Source organism: Protopterus annectens, chromosome 1.part2, assembly GCF_019279795.1.
Source record: "Protopterus annectens isolate FY-2018-M chromosome 1.part2, PAN1.0, whole genome shotgun sequence".
NCBI classification, from domain to species: Eukaryota; Metazoa; Chordata; order Ceratodontiformes; family Protopteridae; genus Protopterus; species Protopterus annectens.
The window spans coordinates 396,131,694-396,157,476 of NC_056727.1; the positions used below are offsets into that span (position 1 = coordinate 396,131,694).

The 25,783-nt window shown below is 37.0% G+C and overlaps 1 protein-coding gene across 1 annotated transcript in view; it reads left to right on the forward strand.

The window, feature by feature from the left end:
• Nucleotides 1-25,783, forward strand: part of PLCB4 (phospholipase C beta 4) — a 1,792,792-nt gene that overhangs the window by 855,784 nt on the left and 911,225 nt on the right. Inside the window, exon 16 of the mRNA XM_044056592.1 lies at nucleotides 18,745-18,835. Within this exon, the coding sequence (XP_043912527.1) occupies nucleotides 18,745-18,835 (91 nt within the window). The remainder of the gene's footprint in view (nucleotides 1-18,744; nucleotides 18,836-25,783) is intronic.

Here is a 25,783-nt window from a genome sequence, read left to right on the forward strand (position 1 = left end):
GGAAATGATCCTCACTCAGCAACCTGTAGGGGGTCTGAATACAGAGACAGAGTCTTTAGAAGATCAGTGTAGAAAAGGGTATTTATGCCCTGAATTCTCTTGGTGAGGAACTGTGGTGGATGTTCCATCTGTTGCAAGAATTTGGTCAGATACATGCCAAAAGAGGCACTGTATTCAATTATAGGTCTTATAAGGGCCAAGTAGATGGTACTATAACTTCTTTTGGCCTGGATATCATACCCTTACCTATAAGTTGGGTGACCTAGAATGATTTTCTTACTGTCCTAGCTTACATGTTGGTCAAAGACCGCATTGCTGTTTACATATGTTCCCAGATCCCTTACTACTGGGTCAGCTCTTAGGGATGTTTTATTGATGGCGTAATTAACTTGAGTTGACAGTTTCCCAAAGGGCATTACAATGCATTTTTGGTATTGCATTTTAGGCCATGGCTTTGCCACTAGTCATTTGTCTGTGTTAAACCCTCTTGCAAGATACTGGTGTTTTAGGCAGATATCTATAATAGCTCCCAACTGTCGTCTACAAATTTGGTGAGCCAGAAGCCTTGAACATTAGTCTTGCTTTCCAAGAACTGTATGCCGGGGACCAGTCTGTTGATGAAGGTGGTCTCAATAACTGTGACTTCCTGGGTCCTGTCTGTGAGCCAGCTGGCAATCCAGCGAGTTATGTAGGGATTTATGCCAAGCTCAGAAAGCTTGTCAATGATGCCTGAGTGGGGTATCATATTGAGTGCCTTAGCTAGATCAAGATAAGCAGAATGCATCGTTTACTCTCATCCACTGCCTTGGTGAACATCTCAAAGAAGTCTATCAGGTTAAGTAGGCATAACCTTCCCTTAACAAAGGAAAACAGAAAATGGTCCAGTGTTTGTAGGTTGCCAATGTCCTTGTTATCATTTCCATGAAAATTCATTCCATGGCTTTGAATATTAGGCTTGTTAGACTGATGGGTCATTTGATGGTTCACCCTTGTGGAGGGAAATGACTGTTGTGATCAACCATTCACTTGGAACATAGCCTGTTTCAAGGCAATAGTTGAAGAGTGACTCAAGTGTTCCTGATAGGTCATGTTTTAGACTGTTCAGGAGGCAACCAGGGATGTTATCAGGACCCATGGTGGCAGAGTTCTTCGCTTTAACAAGTGCTGCCAGCACCTGTTCCATGCTAATAGCTGTGGGTAGTATGTTGGAGGGGAGGGGATTCTACCTGGTGGAGCTGGGAAGGAATGAGGGTAAAGACTGAGCTGAATTTAGCAACCAGTAGATTTGCTAGGTCACCCTGATTGGTGAAGGTTGTACCGTTCACTACCAGTTCAAAACATTTCTGTGTGTTACCTTTAAGGTTCTAGGCATAGCTGAAAAAAAATCCTTGTGATTGTCCTTACCTGCGAGGCTGTCCTGACCTCATAACTGGCCTTGTTGGACCTAATTAGACCTCTAGGTTTCTTGTTTAATTGTATAAGAGAGCACTTGTCTTTTTTCCCATGTGTTTAAATAGGGCGTTATTATTATTATTATTTTATTTTTTGTTTTAAACACCTTTATTGAATTATCACTTGTGACATAGGCACATTTACATTTATATAAAAGTAATCAAACTGTATTAACATGTTAAAATTATCAAACATTATGCTTCACATATATTGCTAAATATCATATAACCTAAGCAACATTACATAAATTATTTGTTTCCTGCCCCCTTTTTTAAAACAAGAAACATCTTCATTAAACCATCACCTATGACATAAGCAATCATACATTTATATAAATGAAAACAAACCACACTGACAAAATCCCAGTTGCAAGTATTTTACATCACAAACCATACTGACACACTCCCAGTTGCAAACATTATACATCACTTATAATCTACCCAATTGTTTTTAGTCAAACATTACACAGCTCATTTAAGTCCTGCCTTCTTTGGCAGGGGTTGCAATGCTCTTTCATGTTGGAGAGTACCAGATCCAGTATGTCTGATCCTCTAATTGAAGTGTGCACCTTCTGTTCCTGGGTGTTTGTGTTAATAAAGTCCAGGAAGCATTGTGCCTGAGAGTTTGAGGCAGTGTAAGTTTCCCAGTATGTAGAGGGGCAGTTAAAGTCCTCTGTGAATAGAGTGTTTGGTTGGATGGTGAGCAGCAATAGGTTTAAGTTAGAATCATAAGACTGTAAGGGCATAGATAGTGGCCTGTAGTGAGCCATGATATGGTGAGGGACTTTATTATCACTTGCCTGTCGATGAGCTCCATGGTATCATCCTCTTTAACCAACCTAGAGGCATGTTGTGGTTGAATTCCAGAACCCTATAAGGGTTCATTGCTGATTAGATCTCCTTCTTCTGATCAGAGTTTATGTTAGTGGAATCAGAACTACAGTGTATATTTTTGCTGGATAAACTTTTAATTGACTGAAAAACTTTAAAGCAGGTGAAATTGCAGAATACTGGCATTTCGTCTTTTCCCTAGTACTGTACCATTTCAAAGTCAATATGCATATATACATATAATATATAGATACACACACACACATGGAGTAGATTGATTGTGAAGGACATGCTTCCTCATGTGCAGGATGTAGGTGGGTTGCCCCTTTCAAAAAAAAACTTGGAAAGTACATTTTACATGGTTACAGACTGTATTTGCACAGTCTGATTGCTTTTGATGAATCTGTTATAGATAGAACTGCTCTTAATGAAAGTTCAGTGAATCGGTTGCCCTGTAATCCATAACACAGATCACTGTGCATTCATGTGGTCCTTGGCCATCCATTCAATAATGTGTTTCATCCTGCAGTACATATCCACCTATACAGTAGATCTGGCACTATCAGCAGGTAGGCTTAACCACAATTTAGCACCTGCAGTATCAACTCCCTCATAGAAGTTGAGATGTCATTATAGTACATTGACCCATTGTCTTAACCTTTGCATCTCCATTGTTTTAGGGTTTTACAGAGGTGTTTGACAACAATGTAAAAAAGTAAAAACATTAACTTTATCAGAGTAACAAGCCCCTTTCATGTTTTGGAATTAGGCATGGGACTCCCGCAAGTCCATACTAGACTACAACCCTTGGGGAGTGACAATCTTGGTTTTGGAACTGAGTGTAGTGCAAACAAATGGAGCAGAGTACTATCTTATCCATTTACTCTTTTTGAATTCCAGCCTGAATTTGTAATCTTAAAAAAAATGTAGTCAGTTTGGAAACTGCATTGAAATGTTTAAGAGTGTTTATTATGCAGTTGTAATTGCATATCCAACCCTGAAATCATTTGACTTTGGGCTTTATGCCTCATAACACCACTGATAACACCAGTGAGTATGAAGTATAATCTGTCCAGTGTACACCATTGACTGTCATATTGCTAACTTATGAAAATGTAACTAAACTACTGCTACACAAAGTAAGGAATTTAGCAGGGAATACATCATACAACCCAAAGTCAAAATAGCTTAACATTACACATTTTTAAAAAGACATCTGTGGTAGGTACATACACCTTTCTTAACCATGTCATTTTGACAAATGTGTGCTCTGTATATTTTTAGATAGTATCTGCAACTATATACCCTTCTATGCAGTGTACTATGATCATTTCCCAGCATAAGCTCTCTTTGCCTCCTTCCACTAAGTCTGACTATAACAGGGTGGGGTTCTCTAACAGTTTGACACATGAAGTATGGCTGGCATACACTGATAATGTATATGAAATTCATTTGTGATTCCCAAATGTTGCTACACAATGAGATAAGCCCCTGCACATGGTGTAACCCTATTATGTAACATTAGTACTTTGTGCATGAAGAACCTGTGCACAATTATTTTTTGTTCATATGTTCACAGGTGTATACTAGGCTAACAACCCCTACGGCCCTTGTAAGCCTTACGGTGCAACCCAAATGTGATCCATAAATTTGATTTATATAGGGGTAATTTACTAACTGCCTCTGTCCATCAGAGACATAGGCAAAAGACTGGGGGGTGAATTTCTGATTATCCATCCATTAGGCCAAGTACCACTTAAATAGGGTTAGAGAGGAACTCTGCTTCACATGGATGGGTGGGGAGTCTGTTCCAGAGAATGAGAATTCTTGGAGAAACATATCTGTCTCTCCAACATGTCATATTTATGTTGCAAGCAAAATTTAGCCCTTTTAATTTAATAGAGCTGCTGTATTTGATTGTGGATGGGCAAAATGTTCATCAAAACAGGATTGAGGGATACCTTGTATGCCAGGCAAATATCACCTTTCAGAAGTCTGTATGATACCAAGTAAAGAGACAGAGCCTTTGAGATGATCAGCACAGGACATTGTAGTTACTCCCTGTATTCTTTTTGTAAGGAACCGTTTTGGATGTTCCAGTTGCTGCATGTGTTCTGGTCAGGTACATACCAAAGAGGGCATTATACTCTATGACGGATATAATTATGGCTGAGTACACTGGTACAATGACATTTCTGGACCTAGATGCCATGTTCTTACTTATAAGCTGAGCAACAAATAAGGATTGTTTTACTACCTTGGACACATGTAGGTTGAAGGCTAGGTTACTGTCTACATGTGTTCTCAGATTCCTGAATAGCGAATCAACTTTTAAGGGTGTTGTATTGATGATGTAGTAACCCAGGGTAGCCAACTTTGCAAAAGGTAATATAATTTATTTCTTGGCATTGCATTTTAAGGCATGGCTTTGGCACCAAGCATTTCTCTGTGTGTTAGACCTTCATGAAGGGATTGGATGGATTCAATGACTGCCCCCAGTTTGCAATCATCTATGAACTTGGTCAGCCAGAGGCCTTTGACATTGGCTTTGACCTCCAAGGAGAAAATGTCAAAGAGGAGTGGGCCCAGCACAGAGTCCAGAAGGACTCCATTGGTGACTGGCCTCTTTACAGAGGTTTTCTTAACAATCCTAACCTCCTGGGTTCTACCTGTGAGCCAGATAGGTATCCAGCATGTTATAAAGGGGTTTATCCCTAGTTCTCTAAGTTTGTTGACAATGCCCAAGTGGGGTATCATCACAAATTGTTTAGCCAGATCTAGGTAGGCAGTATTAACCTTTTTCCCCTCATCTGTTGCCTTAGTTACTTTTTCAAACAAGTCCACTAGATTTAATAAGCATTACCTTCCTTTGACAAAGCCAAACTAGGACAGATCTGGTGCTGGGAGGTTTCCTATGTCTTTGTTGACAATATCCATGATCATTTTTTCCATGGCTTTGCAAATAAGACTAGTCAGACTAATGAGTCCGTAGTTTCCAGAATCTGTTGAAGGTCCTCCCTTATGAAGAAGGAGAACTATTGCAGTCCTCCATTCTAGTGGCATAAAGGCTATTTTAAGACTGTAGTTAAAAGTGACTCCAGGTATCCTGATAAGTCTTATTTTAAACAGTTCATGAGGTCGATTGAGGCTGTATTCTTGGCTTTAGAAAGCGCAATCACTACATGCTCCCTAGTTATAGTTGGAGGAGTTATGTTTCAAAATGCTCCTCACTACCTACAAATCACACCTATCAGCAGAAACCTCTCTCTATTCCAGCTATGTAGCCCACTTCCGGAACTCTAATCCCTCATCCCTTGAACATACAAGCAACATTTCCAATTTCAAGGCCAATCTAAAAAGATATCTATCTAAAACCTGGAAATGTTCATGCACAACCCTCAAAAGAGATGCATGACCACTTACTTACTTTAGCTATACCTTTCTCACTGTGAATTCACTAACACCTTCATATCTTAGTAGGTAGTGATAGCCTAACATCAAAAGAAGCTCTCATTTTAATGATACCCTACTGCTCATCTATGTTTTTTACCTCTTCAGCCAACACTTCCTACTAGTGTCCTTGCATAACAGTCTCATCTTTCTAATAATAATCAACTCTCTCCTTTTCCTTTCCTTAATTTTCCCTCCTGCACATTACTACTCCTTATCTCATTCTATGATTCTCTCTGTTTTGGCAGCAGGATATTATTTCTAACCACCATATATTATCAGAGATATAATCAATATTTTTTTTGTTTTTATTTTTTCAAATGCATTTGAATGAATTTCATCGTATTTATACATAACATCTTAAATAACTATGTACACTATTTACATTAGCCTGACACTATAACAGATCTTAATGTATACAGTTAGTTTATAAGTATGTCCAATCCATTATCAGACTGTCTCATCAATTATTGTATAGTGTCAATCAATAAGACTTTTCCCCAAGGGTTGTTGATAAATGGCTTTGGATAAATTCTTAGTTATTTAATTTTAATTTCCAATAATGCTGTGGTCTTCAGTAGGCTGTAGAAGTCTTCCAAAGTTGGTATTGTGTTTGTATTCTATCTTCTTGTTATACACTTCCTTGAAATTGCAAGTATAGTCCATACTAGATACGTTTGACCTATTCAAATGAGGACCTTCATTCACATTTAATAATACAAGACCTTTAGTTAAATAAAATGATCCATTAAATAAAGCTTGTAGAAAGTTATTAATACCATTCCAAAATGGCTTAATTTTAACACAGTCAAAGACAATGTGGTTCCAATCTGCATTGTGTACTTGCTCACATCTCCAACATATTCTTTTTATGGAAAAAACTAATTTTACTGATTCTATCTGGGGATAAGAATGCTCTGTGCAAGCATTTCCAGTTAAAAACTTTCCAGTATTGTGTAAAGGATATATATTTTATTGATAATAAGATATTTGTTTTACTATCTTCAGTTAACTGTATTGAGTGTCTTTTTGTTATATATTTCCAATATGAGGTTTTGGGTGCTGTTTTATAGTTTATCAATATTTTGTAAAATTTTGAAATACTGTTTCCCATGTCAGAGTCATTATATACGACTTCATATATGTATTTCGTAAATTTAGGCATTTCTTTAAATGCAGACTTGTTAATTATTCTTCTAAATCTTGCGAATATGACAGAATACTGTGTAAAGTTAGCCAGTCCTGTTGTGGAATTTTGTATGTTGTTTTTATTACTTGCATAAGGGTGGCCACGGTGGTGCAGAGGTTAGTGTTGTCACCTCACAGCAAGAGGTTCTCCGGTTCGATTCTCGGCTGGGGTGCCCTCTGTGCGGAGTCTGCATGTCCTCCCTGTGGTAGCGTGGGTTTCCTCCGGGTGCTCTGGTTTCCTCCCACATCCCAAAAGCTGTAGGTGGATTGGACACTCTAAATTGGCCATAGGCATGAGTGCATGTGTGTGTGTGCCTACTGTGGAAGGTTGGGCGCCGGACTGGCAACTCAACACTGTAAAACTCCACTGCCAATCATGAGCGGACAGGTGATACTGTGGTGACCCCTAACCGGGAAAAGCCAAAAGAAGAAGTTGTTTTTATTACTTGCACATCTAAAACTTTCAGTTCTTTGATACATTGGAGCCAACAAACAAATCATTTCTGTTCCCAGGAATTAATAATTTCTCTATATATTTTATGTGGAAAGTTCTGTGCGACTATAAATGGTGTTAAAAGATCAAATCAGATTTTTAAATCTTTATTTGCATTAATAATTTTCATAAATGAGTCAATGTAATAATTAATCATACGAGTTTTAGTGGATTTAGTTATGTTATATTGCATACTAATGCATAGTGTGACCTCTCTCTTTCTTAGGTGCCTTACCTTCAACTACTTCTAACTTTTTTCTACCACTCCATTTCAGGAAGTGTCAATTGTATATCTGCTGCTCAGTGTGTCTTAAACCTGAATGTAATGTTATGTATGTTTAACTTTGAAAATAATGTTATGTTTTGTAAAGTATTTTATAATAAGTACTATATGTGCTAAATGTTGGTATTGCTTAAAACTAGCATTTACTAAATGTTCGATGTGTATTATTATCTTGGAGCTTTTCTCCCTGGGCCTCCACTGAAAATGGAGATGTATCCAGTCGGACTATTCCGGTCAACAAATGTAAAATAAATAAATAAATACCATGTGCCATGGCAAATTATCTGTTACTTTTTTTTGTAAATCAAATTCATTTATTGATATTACAGTTAGTAATTCTTAACAATTTGCAGAGTAATTTGGACTTATCCAGTCTGAGATTGTTTTAGATATTGATGCTTTTATATATGTTTCTATATCAGGAAAGTTTAATCCTCCCTGTTTCCATGGTCTGATATGATATATTAAAGGTATTCTGTTTCTTTTGGGAACCCATAAAAATTTTATTAGGCATGCATTTATTTCTTTAAGTATATTTCTTTCTGGTAACAGTTGTATTGCCAAGGCTATATATAGGATCTTGGGCAGTAAAACCATTTTTATTAACTATAGTCTATCTTCAAATGTTAATATTATTTTGTTCCATTTTTCCACAGAGATTTCAATTGTATTGATAATATTATTGTAGTCTTTTGAGACTAATTCATTATTATCCTTGCATAACTCAATTTCTAGATATTTTAAGGTAGATTCTTCTTTCCCTATGATGTGATCACCCTTAGTCTGCAGTTCTTTTTTTATTTAAAAATAAAAATTTTGATTTTGATTTATTGAAATGGTGTCTTGAGGTCATGTGAAATTTGTCAATTAATTTATCTAATTCTTCTAATGTCTCTTTTGTATTAGATAATGTTAGTAATATGTCATCAGCAAATAGCATTACTTTAGAATTGTATTGTTCATAAACATCTGTTCCTTTGATTTTTATACTGTTACGAATTGAATCTACCAATATTTCAATAGCCAGAGCAAATAGAATCGGTGACATGGGATATCCTTGTTCAGTGCCTTTTGTTATATGTATAGATTCAAAGGTAAAAGGACCTAACTTGACATATGCTAAATTTTATATGAATATATATATATATATATATATATATATATATATATATATATATATATATATATATATATTTCAAATAGCATTAGCATTTTGAATAGTCCCAATTTAGGGAATCAAAGGCTTTCTCTATATGTAAGCCAATTATGAGTGTTTCTTTATTTTCTTTATTAACATAATCTATAAGAGAAATTATCCTTTTAATAATGTCATGTGTGTGTCTATGATATATAAATCCAGTTTAATCATTATGTATTCTAGTGGCATTTCATTATTTTAGTTAATACTGTCATAAATATCTTATAGTCATTATTTAATAATGATATAGGTCTATATGAGGTACAGAGGTTTGGGGATTTTTTTTTTCCTTTAGGATTGGTGTGATTAAGGAATATCTCCAAGAGGGTGGTATTAAACCTTGTGACTTAATTTCTAATAGAGTTTTATGGAAGAGGGATAGTATCTTTGAAGGAAAAAAGTTTATATATTCCATATATTCCATAATTATGCCATTTATACATGGAGCTTTATGATTTTTACCCTCTTTTTTTGCATCTAATTTTTTTCTAGGATGTGGGTTCTTGCAGATCAAGTTTTAATTTTTCTGTTTTTTATTTTTTTTTATATTAGAACATTTTTCATCTAGATTTAATTGATCGATATGTATATTTTCTTTTTGGAAATGTTCCATATAATGATTTATATAGGCATCAAGAATGTCACATATCCGAGATATTTTTCCATTTCTTTTCATGGAAGATATTTTTAATGTTATTAGCTTTTGATTGTATTTTGATTCTTGTGGATAAATTATGTAGATATTTGGGAGAAGTGGCCAAGGTATTAATTTTTTGTTTTTCTAAAGCTAAACTAGTTTTATGTATTAGAATTTTGTTGTATTTATTGTTTAATACTTCTACTTTCTTTTTCATCTCCAAATGATTTTGATTTTTTTCAGCTTTTACTGACAAATGTTTGGATTGTAGATCTAATAATTCAGAATCCCATTCTCTATTTTTTTATACCAAGTTAGGATTTTACCATATATGTAAGCTTTTAATGAGTCCCAATGCATTATTTTATTTATCTCTGTGGTGTAATTAATATCTAAGAAGAACTGTAATTCAGATAATAACCAGGGTTTGAACTGTTTAATTTTAGTTATATATGCTGGAATTATGGAGTTAAAGATTAATGGTTTGTATCCATTTTGAAGCTTTAGTATCAATGAACTGTGGTCTGAAAAGGGGCAGGGAGTGATTGAGAAATTAATGATTTTTAGAGTGTAAGTCATGGGCAGCAAATATTTTATCTATTCTAGTTTGGGTACCAAATCTGCGATCTTGATGGGAAAACAACAAATATTTATCTTCTTTAAATTTGAAAGTATCTACAAGATGAAATGATTCTACCCACTTGTTTAAATCTTTTGATACAGCAGATGTACGCAGCAGTCTTTTATTTGTAGTTTCAAAAATATCAAATATACAGTTAAAATCTCTTCCTAATATTAAGTTGCCTTTATAATTATTGGAAATTAAATCCAAGTGTTTTTTGACAGTTCCTGTTTCAATGTCTGGGAACCAGTATAGATTGGCTAGAGTCCATATTCTGTTATTATATTTAACTATTACTAATGCCATAAGGCCTTCTTTATCTTCATACTTATAAATGATTTCTGGGTTAATCACATTTGTTTTCCATAAATTTGTTACCCCTTTTGTCTTTGTCTTATATGTGAATTGTGCCAATATCATACATTCCTTAGGATTCCATTTGTTACTGTCATTTGTTTTGAAATGACTTTCTCGAAGGAAGACAATTTATGCTTTGTTCAATTTTAAATATTTCAGTAGATTTGATCTCTTGCTAGGATTGTTTAATCCATTGGTATTTAAAGATGAAGTTAAATCCATCTTATGTTATTTAGACTATGCTTTTTTTGTTTTATTCTGACTAACATTTTTCTCTGATAACTATAAAGTACATGTTTGAGCTTTTAAAGGAAATTATCAGTTTTATACTTTGAGTGTTTATCAATAAAGTAATGTTTTGGTTAGGCATACTAAAAATGTTTTTGTGAAATAAATTTAAATTAATAAATGTTAACAAAACTAAGATCCACACAAGCTATGGAATGAAAATCATTCCTAATCTGATGGATAAACCTAAGTCCATCAGATTATCACTCATACCTTGACAATCCAGAACATCTGAGCTCCATAAATTAAATTATCATACGGAGAAAATTTGTAACGGGAATAAGCAATATTTATATAATTTTGAACAGCTATAGTACTGTTGTAAATTAAACAGAATTCTAATACAATATAAATGTCTACTTATTGTATAAGCAATTGGTTTTGCATGAAAGATAGATGACAAGTAATTAAATCATAATAAAGTAGGATGCATCATATATAAAACCTCAGTAAAAGATTGTAGCACACAGTTATTTAACATATTCACCCTTATTGATGAAGTCTTTCAAAACTTATTACTTAATATAAATAGATGGTAATAATATGTATACCTAGTGTTTATAATACAATGTATTTTACTGGATATATCAGAAATTATATTTCATTGTTTGCCAGCATTTAAGTAATTACTTTGTTTGTTGCTAACTTACTTAAAGCATCAAGTTTGTTTTATGTGAACATTGATGAAAGTTAGTGCATTTTAATTATCAGTGCATCCCTCTTCCCCCATTTCCTACACATAAGGATTTTTATATCTCTCATTTCTTATTATAAAATGAGTGAAATTATAGGTTAAAAACAACAGATTCACTTATTGTGATTAATGATTACAAGTTCCCTTTCCATATTCATAAATTGCCATTTTATGGCATATACTGAAAGTTTTTAGATTTAAATGGTAACATTCTATTTTGTGTAATCAGCAAAGGTTAAACTGAGTGATTATTTTCAATTTAATACTATTTGTTCAGAATGTGATCGTCAGTTTGATGTCATGTATAAAATAGTTACCTTGGTAACAGCTTAAGTATTATGTGTGGTCAAGATAGGTTACAAAACCACAATTCAAGTTAAAACAATTATATGACTTGATATGCACATTTACTTATATGAGAAAATCATCATGCTTCCCCTTGATGTTCAATATACTGTATGTCATTTATGACAAGTTAAAATAGTAGTGTTATTATACACAAGCCCATGTTATTAAACTTGAGTGTCTATTGTCAATTTAATACTATTTGTTCAGAATATGATTGATACATTCTGTGACATTTCAAGTTCAGGCTTCTATTGTTTCTCTTGAACAACTTTGTCAGTTTGATGTCATGTATAAACATTAGTTACCTTGGTAACCACTTAAGTAATATATATGATCAAGATGGGTTACAAAAACTACAATTCAAGTTAAAGGAATTACATGACTTGTTATGCATATTTAATTATATAAGAAAATCATTATGCTTCCCCTTGATGTTCAGTGTAGTATATTTCATTTATGACAAGTTAAGCCAGTAGTATTATTATACATAAGCCCATGTTATTAAATACTGTCTTTAAAATCTAAATTCAGCAGACTGCTTCATCTTATATGATGATTTTATATATATATATATATATATATATATATATATATTTTTTTTTTTTTTTTTGGCTGTTTAGTTATTTGAGAGACCACAAGCTGTAATGCTTATTCTTATTATTAGCTCCTTCCAAGCATGTTTGTACAGTCCGTAGACTTTTGAGACCCTTCTAGTTTCTTACTTGTTATAAGTATATTTCCATCCTTGCATACACACATATCAGTAATTCAAGCACTGGCAACAGTACCCATGCAGTTTTGCCAGAATACCATTCACTAGTTCATGTGGTTCCAGGCTGTTCTTAAAATATCCAAACCAGTATTTGTCCTGTTCCATTTTACCAGCCTGTTTCATGTGGTGGCCACTCTGCCAGTGAACCACTCAACACACCTTCCATTCCCCATAGATGTTTCCACAAAGGAAATCTGATGACTGTCTAGCACTTCCTGGCAACCTCAAACACCCCTAGAATCCGCTATCCCCCATATGCCCAACACATTCGAGCAAGCTCATCTCCCAGACCACTGCAAAGGGTTCTGCACAAGACCATGTGCTCTTAGTCTTTCACAATAACTCAGACTTCCACTCTTATCTAAATCCTTAATGTGTTTGGACCAAAATAAATTTTAAATATAAAATTGCGCTTATTATTTTTTTTTTAATCAAGAATCAACTTAATCAGATAAACGAAGTGTTGGGAGACCATCAATATGTGTACATGTGGTTTAAAACCGCCCATTTATTTTATATATATATATATATATATATATATATATATATATATATATATATATATATATATTTTTTTTTTTTTTTTAAACCAAAAACATTGGCGAGAATCATCTCGGAAGCTCCCTAGAGCCATTAAGCATTATCGTCACTCTGTCTCCATTACCATAGCAACCTGGGAGCATCTGTTTCTGTTAGTGTGTCTGTACTGCATACCAGAGGCTCACAATGCACCTGAAGCAAAGCTTCACTTCACTGCAACTTCAAGCCTAAACTGCCTCCCTTTCAGCAAGGCAGCAGCCAGGAAAATAAAAGGAGAGCAAACAGATCAACAACAACAAAAAAAAACCTCCCAACAAGCCACCACAACAAGAGATAACACATTCTTCTAGCCTTCCCACCTCTCACTCAGCAGATGTATAAACAAACTATTCTCTTCTTGCTCTAAAAGGTTGAGAGGTATGCTACTACTGCTTTCACCCTATTCAATCAGCACAAGATTCATCTTAGAAAAAAAAAATCAATCTACTCTTAACTACCAAGTTATACACATCATTGCCCAAGGACAGCAATGCCTAATCCAATTAAAGCTGAGTGAAATATTTAGTACTATATTTTATAAATCTTCCTGTGTCAAACTGGTGCGTCAAATCATCTGTGGAAATACATTTCAAATTTCAAGAAGCATTCACCCCATTCCTGGTCCCACAAATATAACAGCCAACTCCTCTCATCATCAACCCTCTGGCATGCCTCATTCCACAAATTCTGCACTTTCATTTTTCAGTATCTACATCTGTAGCATATGCAATATGATCACTGACGTCTATGCCTGGGAGCCTCACTCTGTCCTGACATTACAGCCATCATTGAACCCTAGCTAAAGCCGCACATTAAAGACAATAGACAGCATAATTTGTTATGACCGCACAAGCAAAAAGGAGGTGGTGTAGCATTACTATACTCAACCCGCCTAAATGTCACCCCATACCCACACAAGTTACCCACTTTTTCTAATGCAGAAATGTTAGTCAGTTAATTGTCTTAACTAAAATAAATCTCTATGCTTAGTATCTCTTTATATTCTCCCAAACAGCAAATGCTCTATAAATGAAGACATTCTCCCCCAGCTTGCATCTAACATAGCCCAAGAAGCCCTTATTCCAGATGATTTTAACAATGACTGGAATGCCTCTAAAGATAGTGCTGTGCTACTACAATCAACTTGTTTAGGTTTACTCAGCTAATAACATGTCCTACCAGATTCCATAAAATAACTAGCAACTGGATTACACTTGACTGGATTTTTACTAGTACCCCAGACATAACACCACACTTTAAGTGACTATCATCCAGTCTTTGGTAATCATCCATGCAACAATATACACAAATTTACAAACCTTAAATGTATTAGAAATATTAAAAACTTTGACCCTAACTCCCTCATACTTTCCCTATCAAACGTGGCGGTCACGACTCAAGCATCCGCCACTGAATGAAGCAGTAGCTTAATTTAGCTCTGTTTTTCTTACAATAGTTAATTCACTTGCTTCTTCTAGAACAATTGGCTGTAGATCTAACCCTATATCTTGGCTAAAACTGGAAACTAAACAAGTAGTGTAACAGAGGTATAAAGTCCAGAAAACATGGCATATGCATTGAACCCTGCCTGTATACCAGTCATATTAACAGATTTACAATCCGTCTAAAAAATTTATCAGAGATAGCAAAATAAACTACTATACCTGTCTAGAAGATTCACGTAATTCCATCCCTAAGTCCTTCTGGTCCTTCAACAGCAACCTCATAAAACCAGAAAAATGATCTCAGCCCAGTCTCTCCAATCAATTGTAATGTAGCAAGCACATTTATCTCTCACCTCAAAGACACAGTAGCTGCTCTAACAAAACAACATTTAACACAGTCTCCTCCCTTCTCAGTTCATAATTCATCCACTCCCATACCCTTTGCTTTACAACCAGCATCAACTAAAACTATTCAAAAAACTTAACAAGCTTCAGGCAACCACTCTAGCCGCTGACAATGTATCACAAAAGTACCTAAAACTAGCTGCTTCTCTTCTCTCTTCAGCTTCCATACATATCAATCATTCGATATCTGAAGCCACTGCCACACCAGTATAGAAACAATCCTTTATTCTACCATTGTGGCACTTACACTTCAATATCAAATCTACCCTACCGCAGTCTTTTCACCTCTGTTTAAAATCCTGGAAATGTGCATCTACAGTCAGGTTCTTCAGTACTTCCAGTCTAGTAACCTTCTCTCATGCATACAACATGGCTTCCACACCAGCTATAGCACCACCAATGTCTTACTGTCCTTCCATAGCCCTATTTACCATGAGGGAAATGAAAACAAACTAATCTCATCTGCAGGCTCATCACTCCCTAGGCTTCTCTACTTCTTCTCTAAACTAGACTACCAGCTACTTCAACAAATGCACACAAGCAAGTGTCAAATGACACTGAGCTTTCTCCACATATTTACTAGTACCTACTGGAGTATCACAAGGATCCATCCTTGGACTTTTATTAGTCAGCACTTTTATTAATAACCACCACACACCCCCTAGCTATATATACTAACTCCAGGATTGTACTACAGTGGGGAAAAGGGCATATACCTTTTACTTTAATTTGTCAGTGTTATGAGTTTCAGTAAAATGGGTTTCTGTCTTTTGGACTTTCAGTGTTTTGGTCTCAGTCATATGAATTTCAGTCAAATTAAATTTAGGTCATATGAAGCAGACCTATATATATATATATATATATATATACATATACATATATATATATATATATATATATATATATATATATATATATATATATATATATATATATATATATAGTGTTGGCCAAATTAAAAGAAATATCAACAAATAATAGACATTTCATAGTTTCTTTAGCAATTTTCCATCTGGCTTTTTCAGAAATTCATAAAATCATTTCAGTTTGCTAATTCTTTAAGAAAAATCTGTTTAGCACAAAATTACTACATGTTACTTACCTACTTAAAAAGAAATTACGTCATAATGACGAAGCTCCATAGTCTTAAAATGGGTAAATTGGCTGACTTAATGCCACAAAAGTGTGCAAAAGTTGAGATTCTGTTCAAAGGTGTTCATGGATGAGAAACTGCCAAGAAGTTCATAGTTAGTCAGCAGTCTGTCAGCTGAATTTGGAAGAAAGTGAATGCAGGTGAAGGATTGTTGCCTAGATGTTTTGGCAGATGTGGTCGCAGAAGGCCCACAACTCCTCAGGATGAATCATTTCTAATCAGAGAATGCTGTAAAAATTGCAAGGCATCCAGTAGACAGCTGCAGGGGATGCTGAAACAACAGGGTGTTACAATGAGTTCCAGAACTGTTCGACGGAGACTTCTGGACACTGGACTTCAAGATTGCAGACCTCTGAAGAACCAAAAATTGTTCAACCAAATGAAAGCAAAGAGACTCAACTGGGTGAAAGAGTTTCAAAACTCTTCAGAAGAAGATTGGGAATGGGTTGTTTTTAGTGACAAGATCATAATACAGTGTTTGGATCAGCAAATACAATATGTCAGATGACAATCTGGAGAGCAGATGAAGGGCGATTGTATCATTCAGCACGTCAAGCATCCCATTCAAGGGATGGTGTGGAGCATTATGAGAGTCTTTGGAATAGGTTGGTGCTACATTATTCAGGGAAACATGAAGCAGGAACAGCACAGAACCGTACTACAGCACTGTCTCCTCCCTCAGCTGTGTGACTGGGCAAAGAAGAAGGGGTTTACCAGGACAAGGGGACTTCATCTTCATGCGTTATGGTGCCCCACGTCACAAAGGTTGACAAGTGACAGGTTTCCTTGAGGTCCATGGAATTAAAGTGTTACCATGGCCAGGTAACAGCTCAGATATGAATCCAATAGAGACCTTGTGGGCTATTCTGAAGTCAGAGATGAAGAAAAGGACCTAACAAACAAGCAGCAACTGACTGAATAACTCATTTCAGCTTGGGCGTGCAGTGCTTCTATGACTGAACATTGACGTGAACTTGTTTGTTTTATGCCTCGAGTTAAATGCTTGATAATGGCTAAAGGGTCATTCACAAAATATTAGAACATTGTATGAGAACATTTTCTCATATAACATGAATTATATTGTTTCTCAAAGCCAGGGTACCTTTTTGGCTAGGCTTATATAGGCCCTAAGGCCAATAGCCTAGTACCTACCTATGAACCTATTTCATATGCTCATATTGAGTTATATTGTGAAATAATAATAAAAACAAAACTAAATTTGTCCAGCAATGTGTATGTGTGTATATATATATATATATATATATATATATATATATATATATATATATATATGTATGTATATGTACACACACATACATACACAGCAGGATGTACAAACAAGATTTGTCAGTGAGTACAATTATCTGACAGATAAGTTAAATTCAAATGTACACACACAATGGCAGTAGCAGAAGTAGTGCCTACCTAAAGACAATGTTCTGTGTGATAAATTAGACATCAGATACACAGTTATATCAGGAACTGCTCTAGTGAGAGTAGTAATGACCATGTTATGTAGAATCAACAAGAAATATAATATACATAGTTATGTCAGGAAATGTAGTAATAACAAAATGATCACTGTATGAGGTTGCTTGAGTTTTGTATTTGCTGTACTTGAGATATGTTTTGAGTATATGCCATAGTTCACCTAGATGAGAAATGAGAGGAGGAAGAAAGACTAGACAAATATGCTTCTAGAGTTGTAGTTAAGAGGTTGCCATGGTAATGGTGGTTAGTAATGGCATAGGTTTTAAAGGAGAGGAAGCAGAGTATTGTGGGGTGTCTATCAAGGAAGGGAGAGATAGGTCTGAGACCGCAAATTAGTAGGAGAAGGTAGGTGAGAAGTGATATAGAGGGGTATACAGTGTTTAAGAGAAGAATGCAATGGTAGATATATTGTAGTTGGTGTAGATGACAGTGTAATATCAAAAGGTATATCCTTGGCTAAGAGGGAAAAACAGTGAGATTAGAGACTGATGATCCAATTATGCAAGAGAGTAAAAGAACTGTGAGAAGGACATTTTTATAATTAACCTAATGTGATAGTTAAGAGAGTTGCTATTTAAGTTTGAGATGAGCAAATTCTGAAGTCTGACAATAATTTGGGATAGGTTTCACCTTTTGTTTGCCAAATCTATTACTCTTTCACTGCTCAGATGATCCTTTACAGTAAAACATAGCTAACACCTGTCAAATAAAATAATAATTTCCTGCAATGTATGATTTCTATAAACTGCTCAGTTATAGTCATGCTACTTGCAAAAAGAGTGTAAATACCTTGTGTATGTTACATAAGGCCGATTAACTGCTATTCCGCTCTTGCATAAGATGCAGACTGATGGCTGCATGTACAATATAGGCATTGCTCAGGAGTTTTAATTCTAAAATATAAACACCCAGACAAGGTGTAAGAACATTTAAAATGACTTTCTACAAAAACTTTTTATGTCGATAAAAAAGCAGTTATATATATTTTAAAACGAGAGAAAAATATGACCTGCTGTTTTTGCAAAAATTTATTTTTAATAGTCTTGTTCAATGTTGCAGCTGGAACCAGGTACACCACTGCCGTCACCTAATGACCTCAAAAGAAAAATCCTCATCAAAAACAAAAGGCTAAAACCTGAAGTAGAAAAGAGTGAGTAACACTTTTCACCTTTGTATGAAATAATAGAGTTAACAAAATGTAACACAAAGGCTAAATTGTTCATGACATAAATATCATAACTTTGGGCCTACTTGTCCAGGCTGTGTGTTTCAGCTACTAAACTCTATCAGATAATATCGTAGTGGTGTCTGGTAATTTAGAATTACACTCACTGGCTTGCATGTTGGGAACAAAGAAAAAAATGCATGAGTCAGTCCTTTTAAGTCATTGCAATATCCATGATTAGCTGCATTTTCCATTAAGGTGCAAAGGCAAATGCAATTAATTTAATGAGTTTCCTGTTGTTTCTCATGTAGATATATCTTTGCTTCTGTTTGATTTTACTAATAATTTTTCACTTCCGTTTTAGTTTCTGTTTAACCATGTGTATTCATCCTTCCACTCAGTGCCTTGATTAATTAAAATTATACCACGGCATGTAATATTTATAGAAAATGAAAGAATTCATTAGTTCATTTTATTTTCCACTGGCAAGTAATTCTACAATAAATGATTGAGCATGACCTTCACAGAAAACTAACAAGCACAACTAAAAAATATCTCATGTTGCAGTGTGTGTGGGAAACACTTAGAAATGGTCTCTGAAATACTTTACTACAAAAAATGGTGTTTTAGTAATATGTGTGTACAGGAACAAAAAGAATATAAATTAGCATATACTCCACATAGATTTCTTCATCATAACTTTCCAAGCTCATAGGTTCATAGGTTCATACTAGGCTATCTGCCCTAGGGCATTTATAAGCCTAGCCAGAATGTGTTTGGCTTTCGCCACCCATTTTAAATTTATTTTGCTATGCCCTTTTTCGAGGTTAGTATACTGTGCCTCTGTCTAACAGTGACACAGAAGTGATACCCGGGGTAAACCTACGATCTCCCATCCACTCATCAAGATTCCTCTTGAAGAGAGTCAATGAGGGACTCTGCCTAACCTGGACTGGGATTTTATTCCAGACTGAAGGGAGTCTCTGAGTTATGAATCTGTCCCTCCAGCATGTCCTATTTATTTCAGTGCTGAGGTTCAAGTCTCTCGAGCGTGTAGCTCGATGGGATTTGGATTTTCTGAGGTGCAGCATGTCCATTAATTCCGGGTTGGACATGGCTTTATACGTCAGGCACAGATCGCCTCTGAACAGGCGGTATGCCACTGAGTAGAGCTGGAGTTTCTTTAACCGGGCAGCATATGGCATCTGTTTGAGCCCTTTGATCCTCTTGGTGAGGTACTTTTGGGGTCTTTCCAGTTGCTGCAGGTGTCTGGTAAGGTACATCCCAAAAGGGGCATTGTACTCAATTATGGGCCTGATGAGGGATGAGTAAAGAGGCACGATGACCTCCCCTGATCTAGATGTGAATCCCTTCATGATTAGGTAGGCTATATAAAATGTTTTTCTAACCACTTTGGCCATGTGGTTGTCAAATGAGAGCTTGCTATCAACTTGGGTCCCCAGTTCCCTAATTACTTCTTCTGTACTTAATGGATTACCACCTATGTGGTAATTTGTGGGCACTTTGTTTTTGCCAAAGGGGATGACTATACACTTTTTGGCATTTAGCTTGTGGCCATGGCTCTGGCACCAGTTGTCTGTTTCTATGAGGCCCTTTTGGAGGGTGCTTGCGTCGGCTGGAGAGTCAATTATGGCGCCCAGTTTGCAGTCATCTGCGAACTTGGTCAGCCACAGTCCTTCTGTGTTGGCCTGTACCTCCGAGAAATATATACCGAACAAGAGAGGTCCCAGGACTGAGCCTTGTGGGACACCACTTGTAACTGGTTTGGAGTCTGACATGGCTCCAGCAATTCTAACCATGTGGGTTCTGTCCTTGAGCCAGTTTGCAATCCATCTAGTGACATAGGGGTTTATATTTAAGCTGGTGAGTATATCTATAATGCCCGAGTGGGGTATTGTATCGAAGGCTTTTGCGAGGTCCAGGTAGGCTGTGTGAACCACCTTCCCCTCGTCAATCAACCAGGTTTAAGAGGCTGGATCTGCCCTTAACAAAGCCGAACTGGGTAGGATCCAGTGTCTGTAGGTCCCCAATATCTTTATCTATGAGGTCCATGATGATCCTTTCCATAGCTTTGCAGACCAAGCTAGTCAGGCTTATGGGGCGATAGTTTCCAGGATCCGTTGAGGCACCACCTTTATGGAGAGGGACCACTGTTGCTGTACGCCACTCTTTGGGCACATATCCTGTAGTAAGGCTAAGATTGAACAGTAGTTTTATGTTTGGGTTTAGCTCTTCTTGGAGTTCATGTAGGACGCAGCCCGGGACACCGTCTGGTCCCATTGATGCTGTGTTTTTTGCTTTGGAGAGGGTGGCTCTTACCTGAGCATCTGAGATGTCAGGGGGCAGCACTCTGCTGGGATAGATATTTGCCCTTTTGGTGAGGGGGGGGAGAAGTTTGCGCTGAACCTGTCAGCTAGGATGTTGGCAATGTCTGTGGGTTCAGTGTATTTTTTGTCATTTTGGACTAATTCTGAGCATATCTGGGAATTACCACCCAGGTTCCTAACATAACTAAAGAAAGTCTTGTGATTATCCTTAGTGTCCTGTGTAATTTTTCTCTCGAAGCTGGCCTTAGACAATTTTATGAGTGCCCGTAGTTTTTTGCTAATACTGATCAGTGATGCCTTCCCTTTTTGGGATTTTGCTCTATCATTTAGTAGCTTCCTCCTTCTATTGTATAGTTTGTTTATGGCTGGGGTCCACCAGACAGGACGTCTACCTTTGGAGGATTGGGTCTTGGTTTTATTTGGGATCGCATGATCCATGCACTCCTGAAGGTGTTCATAGAATGCATTTATAAAGGATTCTGCAGTCTGGGACGTATTTTCCACAGGCCCAGGGGCTTTGAAGGATTCCACCTCAGTTTTGAGGAGTGTGAAATTTGCTTTAGAGAAGTTTTTCACTGTGGTTTTCTGGGCAGGGGGTGGGGTCGGGATGTGAATATCCAGTGAGATTAGTTTATGGTCTGATCTTACCAGTGAGGGATACACTTCTGGTCTGGAGCATAGAGTCCCCATGTTGGTGATGATCAGGTCCAGTATGTTTTCCCCTCTTGTGGGAGTGGTAACAAGTTGTTCCATAGCATTTGAGTTTATAAATTCTAGGAACCTTTGGGCTAGGGTGTTGGAGCTAGAGTAATGCTCCCAGTCTATGTTTGGGTAGTTGAAGTCGCCCAATATAATGGTGTTTGGAGAGACCTTCATATTTTCCAATGTTCTCAGAAAGGCAGTGGGGTTCCTGGGTTTGGGAGGGTGGTCTGTAGCAGGCTATAAACTGGAAGGCAGTTTTACCCACTGTTAGTTGCACATGGATAGTCTCTGATGCTTCATGCTTTGCCACCAACCTGGAGGTGTGGGTATCTTTGATGAATATCGATACTCCCCTCCTTTTGTGGTTTGGTCCAAGTTTTGGGTCCAAAAACAATGGTATGAGGTATAACCTGGTAGTGCTGGGGTGCTCTCAGGAGCCCTGAACCAGGTTTCTGTTACTGCACAGATATCGATGTTCTCCATGCTAAGGAGAGTTTCGAGTGTGCATCTTGAGGTTTAGACTTCTGGCATTGAGTAGCATTACTCTTAGTTTCTTATCCCTTGTGATACCTATGGAGGTGGGTTTGTCTTTTGAGCCTTGCCTAAAAAGGCACTATGGGGTAGCAAGAGCCTTTGCCAATATCCAAAGCCCAGGGGTGACAGGTGCAAGCCATCCCTAGCGAAGCATCGTGGCTTGTCGAGCATATCATCCCAAGCTGACAGGCATTGGATCCCATTTGAATGACACCAGTACTTAAGCCAATTGTTGAAATGGATCATCTTGTCTTCATATTGTGGCATCATTCTTGGTGAGGGTAAGATGCTACTCAAGGTCAGGGTCATACTGGCCTGGGCTACATGCTCAGAGAGCTCCTTTATGTCTCCTTTCATGTAGTCCAGGGAGGTACGTCTCAGGTCATTCACACCAGCATGGACAATGACTGAGTCATATTTGTACTTGCCTTGGAGTGACCTGAGTGCTTGTGTTATGTGGCGGATCCTAGCGCCTGACAGGCTGCTCACCGTGACCCTCTCCTTGTTCAGCCTGGTGAGTGGGACATCAGTGTGCCTGACAATAGAGTCACCTATTACAAGTGTATCAGGTGTGTTGTTTAGTCTTGAGGGCTGTGACTGTTCGGCACACTGGCTTTGTGAGATATGTATTGCACGTGTTTTGTTTTGGGGTAGCGGTTGCTTGGGTGTCTGCTTTGGAGGTCTCTGCTGCTTAGGCAGATCTTTATTTAGAGCCTCCAAGTATGTTTTTGTGTGATTATGTGTTTGGTTTGCTGTCGTGGTAGGTCTATGTGAGACTGGAATTGTAATGAGTGTGGTGTCCTTCTCCTCCTGACTGGTTATGCCAGTACTGAGTTGAGAGAGCTTAGCCTCCAGTTTGGCTATATGGTTGCATCTGTCACATGTTTTGGAATTTGTTGGGAGGAGGAGAGGGTTGTCTGTGTACATGAGGCAGTTGTAACATTGCCTCAAGATTCCCAGATTCACCAGCTGGACCAGAGAGGAGATTGACAACTGACCTATGGACATGCTAGAATAATATTGGGAATTCCTTAATAATTGAAAACAAGGGCCAGTGGGGAGTGAGGGTGTAGTGCTTTTAATTTTATTGTTGACTTATATAATTGCTTTAGCGTGCAAGTGCCAGGTAACTTAAGTGCAATGTGTTACAGGTAACTTAAATGCAAAAACGACAAACAGTAACTTTCTTTCAAGTGAAACAAGGAAATAAGTTCAGTAAGCAATGCAGATATCACTAGTGATCCACAGAAGTGCTGAGAAGCTGCGTATTAGGTGGAATTAGCGTTCCAGGGAAATAACAAGCAAACAAACAACAAGCATATAAACAAAGCTAGATTCAGCAGGCCTGGATCTAGTCTATGCTACAGCAAACAAGGTGTACCAATTTCAGTAAGATACAGTTCAAATATTCAGGCACTATAAACCTTTAACCAGAAATTCCCAGCTTAGAAGGGCAGAGTCCAGCCTCTTCTTCCACAAGAGTGCAGACCACGAACCTTCTTAATGTAAAATAACTGGCCTGAAGCCCAAGTGCCTAAACCAGAACTAATACACTTTAAGAATAACAGACACTGGGCTCTCAATCAGCAAGTTCCCAACTTAGAAGGATGAAAGCTACCTGTCCTGCCACCACAGTGCATGCCACAAACCTTCCTAATGTAAAACAACTGGTCTGAAGCCCAAGTGCTTAATCCAAAAGAATGATAGCTACACTTTAATCAAGTTACTACCAAGCAGTAATAAATAAAATTGAGTACTTTAGAGAATGCCTGGATTAGTGCTCAAGTTACACAAACAAAGCTAGATCCAGCAGGCCCGAATCCAGTCTATGCCACAGCAAACAAGGCGCACCAACTTCAGTAAGAAGCAGTTCAGATATGCATGCACTATAAGCCTTTAACCAGAAATTCCCAGCACAGAAGGGCAGAGTCCAGCCTCTGTGCAGACCACGAACCCTCTTAATATAAAATAACTGGCCTGAAAGCCCAAGTGCTTAAACCAGAATTAATACACTTTTAGAATAACAGACACTGAGCCCTCAATCAGCAGTTCCCAACCTAGAAGGATGTAAGCTACCTGTTCTACCACTACAGTGCAGACCACAAACCCTCTCAGTGCAAAACTGGTCCGAAGCCCAAGTGTTTAAACCAAAAGGCTTAGAATGAGTTACACCAAGCAGTAATAAATACAACTGAGTACTTTTAAGATGATGCAAAAGTAAAATAAAGTAGGTAGAAACACAAGTACAGTAAAAGCAGATTATTTTTTTTTTCTGAACAAGTGCTGAGATCAAAGAAACAGATTTGAGTGCTGAAACTAGAAAACTGGCTAGTTATAAGAAAAAAACTAAGCTAGAAGGCTTCCCTCCAACACAGAAGGGCTTGGGGGCTCAGAAGCCTACAAATAGTCTATACCACTTAACAGGAAAGGCAAGAAACAAGCTTTTTTCTGTTTCCCAGATGCTCTCTTTGTACACAGTAGGAGTGCCTGAAATCAGAATATGATCTCACTGCACTCAGTTGAGTGAGCAAATGAGATGGGCCCAGAAGGAGTATCCAAACACAAATTTACAAGAGGGGCGGGCAGTTTCAAGGCCACTAAGATTAACACCAAAACAAAAACAGGAAGGGTGGGTGGGACTAACTGAAGAGCAGAATCAAAACTTCCAGTTCAGTTAATATTCCTGCAACACACAGTTAGAATCAATTTAAATACTGTATTTTTTGAAAAAAAAAGTGCAGATAAAGGTACTTAAATTCTCTTATACGTCCAGTTGAATACAAGTTCTTAGCCGACCAAAGCTGAGGTTTTTAAGCAGAAAATATTTCACACTGTACCACTTAAATAGGCAAGGACAGGAAATCAAAGAATGTGGCTACCCCCACACCTGTAATTACTAGCAAATAACAAAATTCAGCAAACACTGACTAACTTCCAGTTCAGTTAATATTCCTGCAACACACAGTTAGAATCAATTTAAATACTGTATTTTTTTAAAAAAGTGCAGATAAAGGTACTTAAATTCTCTTATACGTCCAGTTGAATACAACAAGTTCTTAGCCAGCCAAAGCTGAGGTTTTTAAGCAGAAAATATTTCACACTGTACCACTTAAATAGGCAAGGACAGGAAATCAAAGAATGTGGCTACCCCCACACCTGTAATTACTAGCAAATAACAAAATTCAGCAAACACTGACTAACTTCCAGTTCAGTTAATATTCCTGCAACACACAGTTAGAATCAATTTAAATACTGTATTTTTGAAAAAAAGTGCAGATAAAGGTACTTAAATTCTCTTATCGTCCAGTTGAATACAGCAAGTTCTTAGCCGGCCAAAGCTGAGGTTTTA